Raw genomic sequence first — 19,463 nt, forward strand, 5'->3', positions numbered from 1 at the left:
CAGCTTTTAAAGAGCGACAAAAAAAAAATCATTCTGTACTTATATTTAACGAAATAACCTTATTTATATTTTCCCCCATTCGATTAAATGAGCTATTTCAGGGATGAGCAAATAACAGTTTGTAACCGAACACATTTTACTGAGACTGAAGGAGGAAATCCGTTCCAGCCTTGTTTTTAACATTCTTACGCTAACGGAGTCTCAAAACCTTCGCGGTTTCAACCTTTACTGCAAAATGTCTTCAGACTTTGAAACCTATGAACAGGATTTTGGAAATATTACAGCGGAAGTAACGAACAAAATTGGTAGAATTCCCAAACTAAGTGGTGGTAAGTGACGTTTAAAAATATTAGGATCCGTTGAGTTAGCTGCTAGCTAACATTAGCGGTGAAAGCGGTGTTGTTTTATAAAGCTGCTTTGCAGTGTTAAAATGTTGTTGAAGGCTTTATACCAGGTGGTGAAAGCCAGTTGCACGTTATTGCCTATAAACTGACACATTTCGGGTTTTGGCTGGCTTTTAAACTACATTCATTCAGCTATATTGTATCATTGTGATTCCAGTGGTGGACATGAATCGCGACCTCCTTAGTATGATTGAGCATCATTTGCGATACACAAATTACTCCCCACCCCCAATGCCAAAAATGAAATGTCATGTAAAACAGTGCAACAGGTGCTTAATGGTAAGTAGCACTTAAAAGTGATGAAGTGAGGCTAAAATTGGGATCATGTTAGGTCTGGGAGCCTGCACTGGTGTTGTGCATTACTCCCAAACAGTATGGAACCACCGTGGGTCTTGGATGACAACCTCCCAACGAGACAACTAGACCATAATTCTCAAACTGAGTATCAGCTTGGTACCTCTCAATTCATGTTTTGTTTCGTTGCAGTACCACTGGGCGCAGACAGAACTTCCTCTGGATGCTATTGCACACATGTGCAGCGAAGCATGTGATGTAGACAGAGTGACAATCAGACTAGTGTTGGTAGAATGGCAAATGCATCTTTCTTACAAAGGAAGGCATTTAGAGCTGTTTGCCATTCTTCTTTTACAGATTTGACATTGTCCACATTGTTCAAAAGAGAAGTGAGAGCAGTTTCAAATAATCACTCCATATCAACAGGAGCCACATAGTTGCCTGTCGCTGCTCCTCAATGAGTCCTTGCATAAAACCTGACCTATGTGAGATAAACGGTTGCAATTGGCCTGAATTTGGCTAAGAGGAAACTGTCATGATTTGGTGTGGGACCAGACCCTTTTTGCAAAGTTATTTTTTTTTTTTTTGCAAAGGAGATTATGGGTCTGGTTTACCAGGCTTTGTGAAGCGTAGGTTTCGCAAGTTGCTTGAATAGTCAACATTGAGGCACCCGAGTGGTGGATCATGTCCAGGGAAATGAGACGCATAGCCAAAATGTTACAGCTGATGTTTCCTCTAAAATTTAAGGGATACTCCTCATCTGAGTCTACACACCTCTGATGAGCAAGTCCAGGAAATCATTAAAAACGTGGCATTTAGTCTGTTGATCCAGGACAATCGCAAACTGAGACAGTTGAACTCCTCACTCACCTTCTCAGGTGTTAAAGTCAAGTCTTCCACGATTTTACAAAGATCACAGCATTTCAGGCAAAGTTAAGGACAGTAAATTTTCCTTCACAAACAAAGGTGCCTAAACTACTGGTTTCCACAACTCTACCCAAGACTCAGTCCATGCAAGTATTGAGCAGTGTGGGAGCTAGAACACATTCCTGATGAACAGCAGTATTCACTGGGAAGAAGTATGTCACTGTATGTTTCCTCATTGTTAGACCATTCCACGTTTACTTTAGTGATGGTTGTTTGGGGTATTCCCAGTAGATCAGCAGTTTGTGATATACTCAGCCAACCTGTCTGGCACCAACAACCATGCCACATATAACGCCACTTAATTCACCTTTCTTCTCTTTTTTCATGCTTGGTTAGACAGGAGATCCTCCCGACCATGTCTACATTCTGAAATGCATTGAGTTTCTGCTATGTGATTGATTAGACATCTGGTTTAATGAGCAATTACAGAGGTATAACTAATGAAAGGGATTGTAAGCTCTTTTCCAGTTTAGGTATATCACTGAATTGTAATCACACTGTCAAATCTGTATATTTTTGCTCATTTGTGCAGTAAGTTTTTATTTAAATGGAATAAATGCAACTGATATTTTGCAGTTTCGAATATACACAACAAAAATGATCATGAATAGTGTTGTGCAGCCACAAGAATTTAGTGAATGTGTAATTGTACGTGATTCATGTGTTGATATTTTGCATGTGATCTGAATGATATGATGGTTAAATGCATTGTATTATGACTGATCAATTACTGTTCACTGCTTGTCATACATTTGAATTTGTTAGCATTTATTGGTTTCTGCTTCTGGCCAAACAGTTGCTTTTTCATTTTTTAAAAGGCCACTGGCTCTCACACAGCACTAACCAACACAGCAGAATAGTTTGGAATCAGTATTGTTCAAGGAAGGTAGTCAAAACAAGGCATCTGTGAAATATGTGTTTATCATGCATCCAGAAAGTATTTAGCGCTTCACTTTTTCCACATTTTTTTTTTAATGTTACAGCCTTATTCCAAAATGGATGAAATTTTTTTTTCTTCAAAATTCTACACACAATACCCCATAATGACAATGACTAAAAGGTTTTGTTTTGGGGGATTTTTTTTTTTTTTTTTTTAGAGTTTTGCAAATTCATTTAAAAAAAATCACATGTACATAAGTTTTCACAGCCTTTGCCATGAAGCTAAAAATTGAGCTCAGGTGCATCATTTTTCCACTGATCACCCTTGAGATGTTTCTACAGCTTAATTGGAGCCAGAAACATTTCTGCTGCTTGAAGGTCCCAATGAGCACAGTGGCCTCCATCATCCATAAATGGAAGAAGTTTGGATCCACCAGGACTCTTCCTAGAACATCTAAACTGAGTGATCAGAGAAGAAGGGCCTTAGTCAGTCGGGGAGGTGACCAAGAACCTGGAGCTCACTCTGTCAGAGCTCCAGCATTCCTCTGTGCAGAGAGTAGGGGTGCACCGATCAGGATTTTTTAGGCCGATCACCAATCACTGAAATTTTGATCGGCCAATACCGATCAAGGCCGATACCGATCAAGTACATATTTGGATCATGCCCAAAATAATAATAAATTAATATATAAACAAAAATAAATTTAAGAAATATTACAATTTGAAAACAAATGCACCCGAACGTGATGACAGCTGCAAATGCGTAATGCTAACTTTTAACATTGGAAATGCCATAGACATGCTAATGTGTTAGCATCGCTCCCGTTTTTAAGTTATAAAATACATCTATCAACTGTTTCAGAAGACCATAACAGGTCGTTTTAACATAGAAAAGGTAAATAATACTCACATACGTATGCTCTTTAGGGTTTTAGTGGGGGAAAATTAAGCGAAAGAAAGAACGTATAAACGAAGCAACAGGCTCGAAGCATTGCTTCAATCTGCGAACCACTGGTTCAATTGGTTCAAGGTTCAGAGCAAAGCTGCGCTGCAGAAAAGTTGATCACGGACCCGCTGCAGGGTCCGTAATCAATGTAGAGAAATCATCATTTTCCTGACAAACACACCAAGCGCTTCCTGCGCTACTGCCTGCACTGTTGTGATCGTTCCTTTTGATCGGTGCATTTTGTCGATCACCGATCAAACCAATCAAGGCGTGATCGGCCGATAATGATCGGTGGCCGATCGATCGGTGCACCTCTAGCAGAGAGGAGAACCTTCTAGAAGGACAACCATTTCTGCAGCAATCCCCCAGTCAGGCCTATATGGTAGAGTGGCCTGATGGAAACCACTACTTTGTAAAAAGCACGTGGCAGCGCACCTGAAGGACTCTCAGACCATGAGAAACATAATTATCTGGTTAGGTGAGATTAGAAGATCACTAAGGGCCCTTGGGCAAGATTCTCAATCCCCAAGTTGCTCCCGGTGTGTCCTGAGCGCCTTGCATGGCAGCACCCTGACATCGGTGTGTGAGTGTGTTTTAGTGAATGTGTGGCATAATTATAAAGCATTTTGAGTGTCTGATGCAGATGGAAAAGCGCTATATAAATGCAGTCCATTTACCATTTACAAAGATTGAACTCTAGCGTCATGTTAAGAGAAACCAGGCACCATCCCTACAGTGAAGCATGGTGGTGGCAGCATCATGCTGTGGAGATGTTTTTCATCGGCAGGAACTGGGAGACTAGTCAGGATTGAGGGAAAGATGACTGCAGCAATGTACAGAAACATCCTGGATGAAAACCTGCTCCAGACCTCTCTTGACCTCAGAGTGGGCGAAAGTTCATCTTTCAGCAGGGCAATGACCCTAAGCACACAGCAAAGATATCAAAGGAGAGGCTTCAGGACAACTCTGTGAGTGTCCTTGAGTGGCCCAGTCAGAGTCCAGACCTGAATCTGATTGAACATCTCTGTGCATTGATGCTCCCCATCCAACCTGACAACTTGAGAGGTGCTGCAAAGAGATAAAACTGCCCAAAGATAGGTGCACTAAGCTTGTGGCATCTTATTCAAGAGGACTTGAGGCTGTAATTACTGCCAAAGGTGCATCAACAAAGTATTGAGGAAAGGGTGTGAATACTTATGTACACGTGATTTCGTAGTTTCTTATTTTGAATAAATTTGCACCTCCTTTTGAGGGGAAAAAATGAATTCCATCAATTTCAGAATAAGGCTGTAACCTGACAAAATGTGGAGAAAGTGAAGTGCTGTGAATGCTTTCTGGATGCACTATAAAAGAAAATTCTATATACATTTTAAGTGTTGAGAGCAAGCGATGACCTGTCATCCATTGACACTCAAATATTGACTCTAAAACATTTTTCATTTGCCAAGCACGCGTAACATCATCTTTTTGCCACTCAAAAGAGGGCATCAGTTGATCAGCAGGTTGGAGTCTTGTTAAATATCCATACATATTTCACAGCCTTCCAGCTCAGGCTGAAGTTTGAGAAAGAAGGCACTGTCTCACCTTTCAGTGAATTGCCTCAGGCTGTTTACTGTGTAGGTTGTGAGGTTGCACACTGGTTTTAAAAATGAATTTGAGGACCAGCAAAAGGTAAATCTAGGCCCATGGCACACAAACAATGAAGATCGTGGCTCAGTTTTTCCCCCCGTGATTTGATTTTAAGCTCAAACTTTGAGAGCCTATATTTCAGTTATTTTAACATGTTATCAACAAAAGAATCACAATTAAGTACATTGTTTCTTGGCCTCAGGTTTATAGCTTTATAAAGTTTGGACTTAACTAAAGAATTACAATATTCTTTGTCAAGCTTTCTTGAATAGCAATTAAGTCATTACTGGTACCTTTCCAGGATGGATTCTTGTATTGGATCAGTTTCCTTAGTATCCACCACAAATTTTTAATTGGATTGAAATCAGGACTGTTTCCTAGCTGTGCCTTTGAGTTGATTTGCCTTTAATTAAAAGCTTTTACGTTCTATTCTTTGACAAGAGCAAAGAGTAATTAAAGACAAAATTATAATACATCTTTGACCTAGGTATATAATTATCATCCCAACACATAACTTCATCATCACCAAACCATGATTGCAACCATTCCCACACTTAAGAATACTGGGGTCGACTTTGAAATCTGAAAATCATCTAGGCTCCAACCAAGACCTTTAATCACAATTTTGATCGAATATCTTCAGGGTTCTCACCAGCACAGTTGAGCATAGGGGGCACCTATGCTGTGATTTGGATCCCCTATGCTGTGATTTGGGCCCCTATGCTGTGATTTAACCAGCAAAGTGGGGGCTTTTCTGCCCCCCCCCTTTTTTTTTATTTAAAGGACATGTCACATGTTATTTAATGTCCCGGTTAGCAACACCCTCAAAATGCAGGAAATAGTGTTTCAAAGGGTTACAAAATTAAAAATTTTCTTGGGGGGGGGGGGGGTAGTTGAAGATGACTCAGACCCTCCTACAATACTTGCACCTGCAATGCTCGTCGTGTGGCTATACCCCGCTAAGTTCCCCCCTGTGCTGTGAAAAAATCCTGGTGAGAACCCTGATCTTGTTAAATTTTTAAAATAATCAATTTTTTTAGGGAATTTTAAACAGTATTACAAAATTGATAATCAAAGATGTTTTAAAATTTATTTTTAAACCACTCTTATGACCCACATGGAGTACCCTCAAGGCCCACAAGGAAGCAGTGGCCCACACCTTGGGAAGCACTGTTTTCTGGTTGTTTACATAACATGCCAAACACATATCATAAATGAATTGAGAAATTTGGTGGCTCACAGCGCACCTTTGGCCCGGCCCCCTTTTGCTTTACCAGGGGTGTCTGGAGTTTAACACTGAAAAAAAAGTGGCTTAAGGATTAAAGTTTTATAAAAGTTTTCACAAAATTTATTGCAGCTTTCATGTGAACGTGGCTTTAAAATCCATCAATGACAAAAACAACAAAATCAACAAAGAAACAAAAGTAAAGGAATCCTAATAACCCATAGGAGTATGAGGATTGTACCCCCCACTAGTGAGAATTCTCAAGAAGAACCCTGAAAACCATTTGTGACTCCTTGAAATTTTGACTGGCACCTAAATTTTCCAAGTTGAGAGCTCGCTAGCCCCGAGACAAAAATGTACAAACTGAGGACTGTATAAGTCATACTGCTACTTCTGTCACAAACACAATTCTATCATTTTCTATTTTCAAGGCATACTGTTTTGTGACCACAGCCCTCTTCTTTGGTTTACTCATATATTTTTCTTTTGTAGCATTAACATGCCGTTTTGTACTTAAATAAATTTTCAACACAGTTGACTGGGAACAACCAACATCTTTTGCCAACTCTGTTGAATTTCATTATCAGTTTCATTGATTCAATTGACAACTTATGATGTGGCCGTGTTTCCTTTCCTTTAGCCAATCTCAGCCTGTTATGGTGTGTAAGCACTCTCTTTTACCAGCACATTAATTTGCATTTTTAGACTTGTACTGGTATTAGTTTTACATATGCAAACTACAAGGTGTTTTAATTTTTTCCCCCTCAGCATGGTATGGTTCCATATTTATTTCAGCTATTTGATCTGTAAAGTAATATAATATTTAAGTGAAAAAAATGTTTCACCAAAAAACATTGAGTAGAACACAGTAACAGTTCATCAAAGGAGTGGTTTAATGTGTTCACAAATTAAATGCTCAGCGCGCTAATCATTCTGAGTGGGACTCATAGTTCTGGCATGTGAGCAAAGCTGACACCTTCTTCCTTTTGAGTTGGCACGAGGTGTCTCACTGCTCCTCAGCAAAAAAAAAAACAACAACCAACAAAGGCTTCATAGACACCAATAACTAAGACATCAAATGTTGTCTCGTCATGTGAAGAGAATGTGTAAATATATCTTCAAATGTGTCCTTGTGCGTTGTTGTCTCCCAGCCTTTTTTTTCTGTCTCCCCCGTCTTTTCCCTCCATTGCGGGGGAGTTAGGTTGTTGTCATGAAGCGCTGTTCCTCTGTCGGTTGATCAATATGTTGCCTTTTTTTCCCTCCTTTCAGAGGAGAAGACGCAGCTGGTTCTAAATGTCGACAAACAGCTTGAAGAAGTCAGAGAGTTGGTACGTCTTTGATCAGTAATTTTCTGCTCTTCCGATTTCCTAAATAATGAATTTCAGGAAAGAGGGAGGGCGCAATTTTCTCTGGCAGCAGACAACAGCACCTGTGTTATCCTGGTAGTGACATGACATACAGACGTACACAGACACCCACACTACACATGGCGAAAAGGAGGCTTCCTCCTCTCTTACCGGCGTGATCGCTTTCCAGTAATCTGCTTTTAAGTGACACCCCCGTGACACATTTCAAGCCATTATCTTGAGGCGGGAGTCTTCATGTTGCTGTTTAAACACGAGCAAAGTCAACCTGACGGAGACAAATTCTTATTGCAGTTGTCTTGTTATGCCGCCGTGATTAGTTTCATCCAAATCCGGCACAGAGAGACCTGTCTCGCCGAGCATCAAATGTCATTTTTGTGTAGTCACTGCCACGCCGGTGACGTGCGTGTCGTCGCAGTAAAGGAGCCCTCGTATTTAATTGTGTATTTATTTCCACAACTGACTTTTTTTTCTGTAGTTACTTTTATCACGGCTGAATGACGTGAAAGGGAAGCAGCTGTTTTTAATTTTGTTAGTCTGTGTTGGAACATAAAGTTGTTAGCACAGAAAGTTTAGTAGTTTTCCAGCTCATTATTTTTATTTATTTCACACATGAATGTTTGCAGTACAGTATTTTAAAGAGCTTTGTAAATACATCGTTTGCAAAATGATCATTAGAGAAGAGTTCAACCTACATATTTATGCATCTGTGCAAGGATCCGGTTCCTAATAAAGGTTATCAAAACCGTACATCTCACCAGGTTGCTCCCTGTGATTTAAAAGTTTGCAGTTGAAGAGATTTTTTTTTTTTTTAATGGTTAGTTTTTCACTTATTTTTGCTTTATTTAATAGTTGTGAATGCAATGTTAGCTTATGGAGACCTTGAGAATGACTCTTTAATTAAGTGGCTCGTCTTTGGGCCGTAGGTGGAGCAGATGGACCTAGAGGTACGGGAGATCCCCATCCAGAGCCGAGCCATGTACAACAGCAGACTGAAGAGCTACAAGCAAGAGATGGAGAAGCTCGAGAAAGACTTTGTAAGTACTGAAATGCTTCCCTTAATCTAAAGGTGATGCTCATTGACACATTCTAATTATGGCACTCCAGTGCAGTCAAGTGTGATTTCCAAAATGTCACAGTATAGAACAAAAGCAATCATAGGTTTCTGACGTCCGCCAATCTGGATCCGGATCAACTCCAAAATTCAGTGGAGTTTTCCATGCCCTAATATCTATCTGTGGTGTGGAAATTTGGTAAGAATCTGTGAAGTAGTTTTGACGTAATCCTTCAAAGTCTATATAAAATGAAATCTCGATCCAGAATCTGGATCCAGATCCAGATCACTTCCAAAATTTAATGGCGTCTTCCATGGTCTAATATGTATCAGTGGTGAAAACTTGGTGAGAATCTGTGAAGTAGTTTTGACATAATCTTCAAAGCCTTTATAAAAGGAAATCTCGATCCAGATCCAGATCACTTCCAAAATTTAATGGCGTCTTCCATGGTCTAATATCTATCAGTGGTGAAAATTTGGTGAGAATCTGTGAAGTAGTTTTGACGTAATCCTTCAAAACCTCTATAAAATGAAACCTGGATCCAGATCCAGATCACTTCCAAAATTTAATGGCGTCTTCCATGGTCTAATATGTATCAGTGGTGAAAACTTGGTGAGAATCTGTGAAGTAGTTTTGACATAATCTTCAAAGCCTCTATAAAAGGAAATCTCGATCCAGATCCAGATCACTTCCAAAATTTAATGGCGTCTTCCATGGTCTAATATCTATCAGTGGTGAAAATTTGGTGAGAATCTGTGAAATAGTTTTGACGTAATCCTTCAAAACCTCTATAAAATGAAACCTGGATCCAGATCCAGATCACTTCCAAAATTTAATGGCGTTTTCCATGGTCTAATATGTATCAGTGGTGAAAATTTGGTGAGAATCCGTGAAGTAGTTTTGACGTATTCCTTCAAAGCATATGTAAAGTGAAACGTGATCCAGAATCCAGATCACCTCCAAAATTTAATGGAGTCTTCCGTGGCCTAATCTGTATCTGTGGTGAAAATTTTGTGAAAGTCTGTGCAGTAGTTTTGATGTAATCTTGCTAACAGACAGACAAATAAATATTGATGATTTTATTATGTCCTTGGCAGACGTGATAAAATGAAATTGGGCTATTAGTAAAAAAAAAAAGTAGAAAAGGGGGTGTTCACAATAATAGTAGCATCTGCTGTTGACGCTACAAACTCAAAACTATTATGTTCAAACTGCTTTTTTAGCAATCCTGTGAATCACTAAACTAGTATTTAGTTGTATAACCACAGTTTTTCATGATTTCTTCACATCTGTGAGGCATTTTTTTTTTTTTTTTTACAAGATTTCAAGCCCATTTCAAGGGCTTGTCCTCTTCAGCATAAGGCAACATGACCTCTTCAAGTATTTTGACATATCCAAACTGATCCATGATACCTGGTATGCGATATATAGGCCCAACACCATAGTAGGAGAAACATGCCCATATCATGATGCTTGCACCACCATGCTTCACTGTCTTCACTGTGAACTGTGGCTTGAATTCAGAGTTTGGGGGTCGTCTCACAAACTGTCTGCGACCCTTGGACCCAAAAAGAACAATTTTACTCTCATCAGTCCACAAAATATTCCTCCATTTCTCTTTAGGCCAGTTGATGTGTTCTTTGGCAAATTGTAACCTCTTCTGCACATCTTTTATTTAACAGAGGGACTTTGCGGGGGATTCTTGCAAATAAATTAGCTTCACACAGGCGTCTTCTAACTGTCACAGCACTTACAGGTAACTCCAGACTGTCTTTGATCATCCTGGAGCTGATCAATGGGTGAGCCTTTGCCATTCTGGTTATTCCTCTATCCATTTTGATGGTTGTTTTCCATTTTGTTTTTTTTGTTTGTTTGTTTTTTTGTCCATTTTAAAGCATTGGAGATCATTGTAGATGAACAGCCTATAATTTTTTGCACCTGCGTATAAGTTTTCCCCTCTCCAATCAACTTTTTAATCAAACTACGCTGTTCTTCTGAACAATGTCTTGAACGTCCCATTTTCCTCAGGCTTTCAAAGAGAAAAGCATGTTCAACAGGTGCTGGCTTCATCCTTAAATAGGGGGACACCTGATTCACACCTGTTTGTTCCACAAAATTGACGAACTCACTGACTGAATGCCACACTACTATTATTGTGAAAACCCCTTTTCTACTTTTTTGTACCAATAGCCCAATTTCATAGCCTTAAGAGTGTGCATATCACGAATACTTGGTCTTGTTGGATTTGTGAGAATCTACTGAATCTACTGGTACCTTGTTTCCCATGTAACAATAAGAAATATACTCAAAACCTGGATTAATCTTTTTAGTCACATAGCACTACTATTATTCTGAACACTACTGTATGTTAATGGTAATGTACTGAAAATTACACTGCGTTACATTCACGTAGCTCAAGCTTTTATTTCAAATCAACTTACAAGTGAAGATTGACAGTCAAGCACTTGACTTGCAGATCGACAGCAATTATCGGCACATTTTCTGCTGGATCTTGGCTGCTGAACACAAAACATGATGATGAGAGATGGTAGTATTGGAGTTTAACTGTGGCAGAGCATAATGATGTTGGTTAGCAGGCTAAATAGTTAGCTTGCTACCTGAACTCTGAACATTTTAAAATACATGAACATGTGAAGGTCCAAAAATACCTAAAGCTGAAGATTTCTTGTGTATATAATAGAGGAAAAAAAAAACATTTCTTACCTTCTAACCCCCACTTCTGTGGTGGTGGCGTTGTGCATCTTCCTAAAGCTTGGGTGCTCTACGCCAGGTCTGAGAGTTTGAGGATCCTGAGCACAATCTTAGGTGTTTCCCAGGACTGCACACTTGTGGACAGAGACCTCAGATGTTGCACCTGGAATCTGCTAGTGCATTCTCCAGTTTTGGTGTTCACAGGCCTGAGAGCTCCTATTACTACTTGAACCACTGTGGCCTTTACCTTCTGCATCTTTTGTAGATCTTCCTTTGGCCTGTGGTTCTTCCAGATGTTCTCATACTTGTTCTTTCTGATGTTCCATCGCTTGGTTTTGTCACATTTACCACAGCTGCCCTTTTCTGCTTCTTGTCAACCACCATTATGTCTGGTTGGTTGGACAGCACCTCTTTTGTTTGGAACTTGAAGACCTACAACACCTTAGCTCTGCTGTTCGCCACTTTGACGTTGGTACATACAGTCCCTATTTGCCACAAATGTTTCTGTCCATTATCCCAGCTATTCGGTTGTGCCTCCCAGCTGAGTAAAATTTACTCTGCTGGGATAACATTTGATCCATTCGAAATTAAGTAAAATATACTCTACCACGGGGCTAAATCAGCTCAACATAGTATAAAATCAACTCTTTCTCGAGTAAAACCACTTGCATTGACTAGACAGTGTCGCAGACCGAACGGTCCGCCCTAAAACTCGGTCAGCCCTGCCTTCCTGCTTCAAACTGCACTCTAGTCATCATCTGTCTCAGCAACGGATATCTGAAGCTTTTGTACAGCAATGATTTCAGCATAAATTCAGCATTATTTCATCAGGAAAGGCGGAGGAAGCGATCATAGCACCACAGCTACATGGCTACTAGCTGTTGTGTTCACTGACCGTCCGTCATTTTAAAGCATCACGGAATATCGCCTCGTTTCTGCTTAAAACTGATTTTAGAATGATTTAAGAGGTTTTACCTTGTCATCTGATGGTTAATAATACCATTAATCCATTTGATTGCTTTGGGTGAAGACAGTCCATCCACAAAGCGGCTGTGCTCCGAAATGGTGCACATGCAGTGGAAGCAGCGTAGGGCGGGGGGACTGTTCGGTCGGTGATACCTGACAGCTGATTTCCCTCTACAATAGAGTGTTTTTTACTCTATTTAGACTGGGATCAAATGTTATCCCGGCAGAGTTAATTTTGCTCAGCAAAATTTCCTGTGTAGCTTGTTGAAATATGTATGTGTGAGAAAATGTATTTTTTTTTTTTAATCATTGTGGGGTTATGAGAAACTCAGAAAAGTGTGTCTTTCATTTTTGGTGTGATTGTAAGTTCTTCAAATATATCATGTTTTAAGCTTGCATTTGAACAACACTGTTATTGCTAAGGGCAGCGCGGTGGCTTAGTGGTTAGCACTGTTGCCTCATGGCGAGAAGGTCATGGGTTCAGTTCCCGCCTGCAGCCATTGTGTGTGGAGTTTGCATGTTCTTCCCGTGTTTGCGTGGGTTTCCTCCGGGTGCTCCGGTTTCCTCCCACATCCAAAGATGTGCTGGTTAGGTGGATTTGGAATCTTTAAAAAAAATTGTCCGTAGGTGTGCGAGTGGGTGTGAATATGTTTGTTTGTCTGTTTGTGGCCCTGCAACAGATTGGCGTCCTGTCCTGGGTGTACCTCACCTCACGGTGATGACTGCTGGCATAGCCTCCAGCCCACCGCAACCCTTAGTTGGACTAAGCAGTTGAAGATGAGTGAATGAATGAGTGTTATTGGTAAAAGCTTGTGTGAGAATGTAAACTTTGCCATCTTAGAAGGCCAAGACCAACCTTGAGTTAGATAAAATTGGCAGCTGTGCTGGAAACGGTGGGGTGAGTTATGACTGGAAAGCGTTGCTAGGTTACCCCTCCACATGTGATCCAGGCCGTATATATTCTGAGGTTTGGTTAATGTGCTTCAGTGATGACACTCCCGCAGTAATAAAGACTTCAAATTGAAACTGTCTGTCTTCCTCTTCCTCCGGCGCAAATCAGGGTGGTTATTATTATTATTCAGTGGTGGGCACAGTTCAGCTAATCTGATAGCAGATAAATATCAAAGCTAATGTTTTTGCTATCGGATTAGCTGTTTAGATAAGTTTTAAAACCATCATTGGACCAATTCGGATAAATTTAGTTCCGATAATTTCAGTCCTCTAACATTTTCTTTGCTGGTAAAGTTTAACGGTCAAAAACGTTTGTAAGCCCTAAAATCAAACATTTTAGTCCGTTTGTTGTGTGTTTATAGCCACCAAGCAGACTGGCTGGCTGTCGCTTGCTGATGGGGTCATCATTAAGTGCAAGATGTGATTGGCCAGTCGACACAGGGAGCATTGTGGGTAGTGTAGTTCATGTTCACTTTGGACGTTACAGTGACTTGTCCACTCGACAAAAAAACAAAGACTAATTTTAATTTTATTTTATTTCTTTGTGGCTGTAATTTAATCGCCAAGACTCGGTGGGGGAGAGGAGCTCTCATGGCGTAGCTTTGTGTTTAGACACTGTTTTGGATTTAAAAAAAGGACACTTTATGTGGATTATTTATTCAGACGAATCCCACTGAAACTAACAGGTAAGAATTTATATTTACTACGTGTGTTTTAGTCTGCCAATCAACGTGTCAATAGATGTATTTTGGTTGTTTAAGCTGCAGGGTTCAAAGCATGCGAAAAAAGCGGCAGCTTCTAATACTGTGTTTTACTGCTTTTGTAAGATGATGACAGTGTTTTGGGTTCTATTTTTTATTTATTTATTTATTTTTCATGTGTTCTTTGTGTTTGTGATCCTTAAATTTGCCCAGCAGCCCCTGCGGTGCTTAAAGTGAAACTGGTTTATCAGAAGCCGACAGTGTAATCTGATGTGGCCGTGTCCAAATCAGTACTAATAGTTATTGGTTATCGGTTATCTGTAATAAAGATCTTTTTTTTTTAGCAGTTTATCGTAATAAAAGATAACTTTTCAGTGATCTGATTAATGGTTATCGAAGCTAACTTTTTGGTTAGCTGTGCCCACCACTGTTATTATTGTTGTTATTGTTATTATTATTTTATTATATTAGTATTTTTCTGACAGTATGTACATGTGTGCAATCCAGACTTTAAATGTTGTCACATCATCAAGTCAAATTGTTTCTTGTTTAGACAGTGGACTAGTGTGTTCACATAAAACTAACTCCCTTCCACACACACACACACGAATGCGCCTCCGTACCTATGCTGACGCTGACGTTTTGTGAAGTGTCCACTGAGTTTAATTCTGAGTTTGTTTTTGAAAAAACGTGCTGCCGGCCGAGAACAAGTTGTGTGCGTTTGCGCTGTTGATGTTGAATCCGGCCTTGTTTATTAATTCATAAATTGCTGTATAACTCTAAATTTGATCAAACCTGAATGAGGAGTCCAGTGTCTGCATTGTTACTGAACAGTATTACTTGAAATGTCTTGCTTTATCAGTACAGTAATAGATATTTATATGCAATAAAAATGTTTTCTTCTTTTTTGTCATTTTTTTTTGTGTTTTTAAATGTTAAAACATTTACTCGCTTTTGCAGCACCTTTTTAGCTTATGAATTAAATATGTCTATATTAATATCTCTGTTATTCAGTTGTCTATTGTTATTTTCCATTTTGTTGTACAAGTGACAGCATCACAGTAATATGAAAATAGTGGAAATCCATCTGACCTTGAGCTCACAGGCTGGTCTTTTCACAAATCAAATGTGATTTGAAATAAACCCCCGTCTTCAGAATGTGTTGAACAATAGCCATGACTACAGATGATCATTTGGTGCAGTTTCATATTTTAGAGCTAAACATCATTATTCATTGTACTTTTCCTTATCATATGTTGAGATCGAACACATTTATAAATGCTTTTAAAGGGAACCCAGAGTTTTTTCAGCCTTGGCTCTGTTTTTAGATTTTTTTTCTTTTTGGTCCATCTTTTCACTTTGGACAAAATCAGCTGTAATCTGTCCAGCAATAATTTAGATCAACAACACAGACATGAGCTATGCAATGTAACTGTACGGGGCAAGCTAATAATACACACAGTAAACTGTTTCTTGTTGCCAGTAAACAGGTGGAAATGTCTGGTAGCAAGTACAGTACATCAGGAAAGTATTCACAGCGCTTCGCTTCTTCCACATTTTATCTTACAGCCTTATTCCAAAGTGGAGTAAATTCATTTTTCCCTCAAAGTTATACTCATGATTCCCGGTAATGACAACATGAAATTTTTGTGCATTCAACATAGTGTTCTATATGCAATTGAAACTTCAATAAAAATATTGTTAAAAAAAAAAAAAAAAAGAAATAACGCGTACATAAGTATTCACAGCCTTTGCGCAATACTTTGTTGATGTACCTTTGGCAGCAATTACAGCCTTGACTCTTCTTGAATATGATGCCACAAGCTTAGTGCACCTGTCTTTGGGTAGTTTTGTCCATTCCTCTTTGCAGCACCTCTCAAGCTCCATCAGGTTGGATGGGGAGCGTCGGTGCACAGACATTTTCAGATCTCTCCAGAGATGTTCAATCGTATTCAGGTCTGGGCTCTGCCTGGTCCACTCAAGGACATTCACAGAGTTGACCTGAAGCCACTCCTTTGATATCTTTGCTGTGTGTTTAGGGTCATTGTCCTGCTGAAAGATGAACAATCCACCAGTCTGAGGTCAAGAGTGCTCTGGAGCCATTTTTCATCCAGGATGTCTCTGTACATTGCAGCATTAGTCTCTCCCTCAATCCTGACTAGTCTGCCAGATCCTGCTGCTGAAAAACATCCCCACAGCATGATGCTGCCACCACCATGCTTCACTGTAGGGATGGTGCCTGGTTTCCTCCAAATATGACGCCTGGCATTCATGCCAAAGAGTTCAATCTTTGTAAATGGTAAATGGACTGCATTTATATAGTGCTTTTCCATCTGCATCAGACACTCAAAGTGCTTTACAGTTATGCGTCATATTCACCCATTCACACAAACACACTCATACACCGATGTTTGGGTGCTGCCATGCAAGGCGCTTACTACACACCAGGACTAACTTGGGGATTAAAGACCTTGCCCAAAGGTCCTTAATGGTTTTCCGGTGAGGCTGGGACTTGAACAGAGGATCCTCTGGTTTCAAGCCCAATGCTTATCCGCTAGACCATCACCTCCCCCAGTCTTTGTCTCATCAGACCATAGAATTTTGTTATGGTCTGAGAGTCCTTCAGGTGCCTTGTCAAACTCCAGACAGGCTGCCATGTGCCTTTTCCTAAGGGGTGGCTTCCATCTGGCCACTCTACCGATACAGACCTGATTGGTGGATTGCTGTAGAGATGGTTGTCCTTCTGGAAGGTCCTCCTTTCTCCACAGAGGAATGCTGGAGCTCTGCCAGAGTGACCATCGGGTTCGCGGTCACCTCCCTGACTAAGGCCCTTCTCCCCCAATCTCTCAGTTTAGACGGGTGGCCAGCTCTAGGAAGAGTCCTGGTGGATCCAAACTTCTTCCATTTACAGATGATGGAAGCCACTGTGCTCATTGGGACCTTCAAAGCAACAGAAATGTTTCTGTACCCTTCCCCAGATTTGTGCCGTGAGACACAGACAATTCCTTTGACTTCATGGCAAAGGCTGTGAATATTTATGTACATGTGATTTCTTCTGGGTTTTTTTATTTTAATAAATTTGCTATATCTAAAAAAAAAAAAAAGGAAAAAAAAACGCTTTTCTCATTGTCATTATGGGGTGTTGTTTATAGAATTTGAAAGAAAAAAAACATCCATTTCCTGTTTGGAATGAGGTTGTAACATAAAATATGTAAAAAGTGAAGCTCTCTGAATGCTTTTTGGATGCAGTGCAATTCTGATACTGCTCTTCTGATTTTGGATTTCAAATAAACTCTAATTCAGACCAAGTCTGCACTCATTACTTGTTTTGCCAAAGTGACAACATTCTCACTGTCCAAGTATTTATGAACCTCAGCGTCGTGCTTTGGTGGAATGGATCATGTTCCTGACAACTAAAGCACCAGGTAGCGACAGATTTTCTCTGTGAACAAATAATAAAAGACATTTCACCACAGGATGATGGAGTAATTTTCATTTTTACACCTTTCTCTGTGATGGGGTCAAATCTCAGTCTACATTTAAAAAAGAGAGAGAGGGGAAAAAAAGGATCGCCCACCTGACACAGCAAAGGCTGGTATATTTAGTCACCCACAAATCTGTTGCAAGTGTTCACAAGGCAAGAGCTTCAGCCTCCTCAGATGTGCCTCAGATGTACAAAACACGTACTCCAGCAGAGTTCAGCCTCTGACTTCCTGCAGGCCTTGGGAGGACATGACACTCGGCTCGAAAGGCATCCAGTGGAAAAAAGCCAATCTCCTTTCTTTTTAATGTAAAAAGCTCCGGCTTTGTTGTGCTTTCTGTGGATATCAAGGCCTTTTTGCTCCCTCAATACTCAATCTCCCCCCGCCCCACCCCCAACCAACCCATCCACCCCCTACTGGCCTCCCACGGGTGTCTCCCCCCTTAACCTGCTCTCTCATCCTCTCGTTCACCTGTATTTTGAAGTCTTCCTACCACCGGTATGCCAGCTTGAGACATTATTCCCGCTCCTTTCCAGACAGGGCCCAAGTCGACCTCAGTAACCCAGCCATTTCATCCAGGAAGACGACTTATCAAACGGCCATCCCAGAGGTGCACATATGAGATGTAGCTTTGTTGGCTCAGCTGACGGCTTCATTGCGATAATGGCAGGGACAGTGGGGGTCTTAAGGCTTCTGGGCCATGATAAATGGGTATTGCAGTAGCCAAAGGGGACACCAGCTTGACCAAAAAGTCTCTAAATCATAGTCGTGTGTGTGTGTGTGTGTGTAGGGGGGGGGGGGGGGGGTTTATAGGACAGTGGAAATCCTGTTTGATAGTTGATTTGTTCAGTGGCATTGAAGCAGAGAGGCGCAGCTCTTAACAGTGGCTTTGATCAGGTAGAGAAGAGGCCTAATATAGATTTCATTTGAATGAAATCTGTCAGGTAAACGGAACCGCCACCTTCAAAGTGGAATCATTTGGTCTCATTCAGCGGGCAAGCCGGAATTCCACACAGACGCCTACTGTGTTTTACAAAATGCAGTTCAGTTTTTAAAGATGTGCTTTAAATTTTGGCATAAGTTAATGCGTAATGCACCTGAGAGCTATCGTAATGTATTATTAAAACTACAGTGTGTAGGTGTTACTGCCATCTAGTGGCGAGATTCCAGATTACATTATGCTGTCGTGTCATGATTTTGTATCGTTGATTGCCTTCTCTTGTGAGAAGCAATATGCGAATTCACAAAAATGAAGGTTGTCGAACCCTAGCACCCAGTAGTAATTTTTTTTTTCTTCCTTCAGTCTTCCGGCCGCACTCCAAAATGGGAAAAACAGTATAAGTGTCTCATGTGGGCTGCTGTGTCAACACGGTGGCCTCCATGAAAACACAATGATTCAGTGTTGCTAGTAATTATACACCAAGGTGGTTATGAATACTAGATTTCATTTCTACTAGTAAAGGCCTCTAAATCCTGTACACTGTAGCTTTAGGTAGACTCATATATTTGAAGGGCTTCTCACTTGTGTATTATCTTGCTTCATAACAAATCTTTGTTACTGTTAAATAAATTAATAATTCTGTACTGCTTTTCAAATCAGGTGTGGTAATGTTTTCTTGTTTTCTTTTGAAAGTCTCTTGTTGCGTTTTCTGGTCCATCTCCTTTTTACTCTGGCTGCTCTTGCTTAGGACCACCAGAGCACATCATCCATCCCCATTTCACTCTGTCTTCTGCATCTTCCTGTAACACCAACCACCCACACGTCCTTCCTTAGCACATCCATAAACCTCCTCTTTGGTCTTTTTCCTCTTCGGCCTGGTGGCTCCATCCTCTAAATTCTTCTCCCTATATACCCTGGTTCCCTCTTCTGCACATGTCCAGACCATCCCGGTCTCGCCTCTCTGACTTTGTCCCCAAACCATCCCACC

The 19,463-nt window shown here is 40.4% G+C and overlaps 1 protein-coding gene across 4 annotated transcripts in view; it reads left to right on the forward strand.

Moving 5' to 3' along the window:
- Nucleotides 1-130: 130 nt before the first annotated feature.
- Nucleotides 131-19,463, forward strand: part of vti1a (vesicle transport through interaction with t-SNAREs 1A) — a 243,676-nt gene continuing 224,343 nt past the window's right edge. For all 4 annotated transcript variants that reach the window (XM_034193262.1, XM_034193263.1, XM_034193265.1 and 1 more), the window contains exons 1-3: nt 131-329; nt 7,574-7,632; nt 8,595-8,705. In XM_034193262.1, coding sequence (XP_034049153.1) covers nt 236-329; nt 7,574-7,632; nt 8,595-8,705 — 264 coding nt within the window. In that variant the 5' untranslated portion in view covers nt 131-235. The remainder of the gene's footprint in view (nt 330-7,573; nt 7,633-8,594; nt 8,706-19,463) is intronic.

The sequence above is a fragment of the Thalassophryne amazonica genome, chromosome 18 (genome assembly GCF_902500255.1).
Source record: "Thalassophryne amazonica chromosome 18, fThaAma1.1, whole genome shotgun sequence".
In the NCBI taxonomy this organism is placed as follows: domain Eukaryota; kingdom Metazoa; phylum Chordata; class Actinopteri; order Batrachoidiformes; family Batrachoididae; genus Thalassophryne; species Thalassophryne amazonica.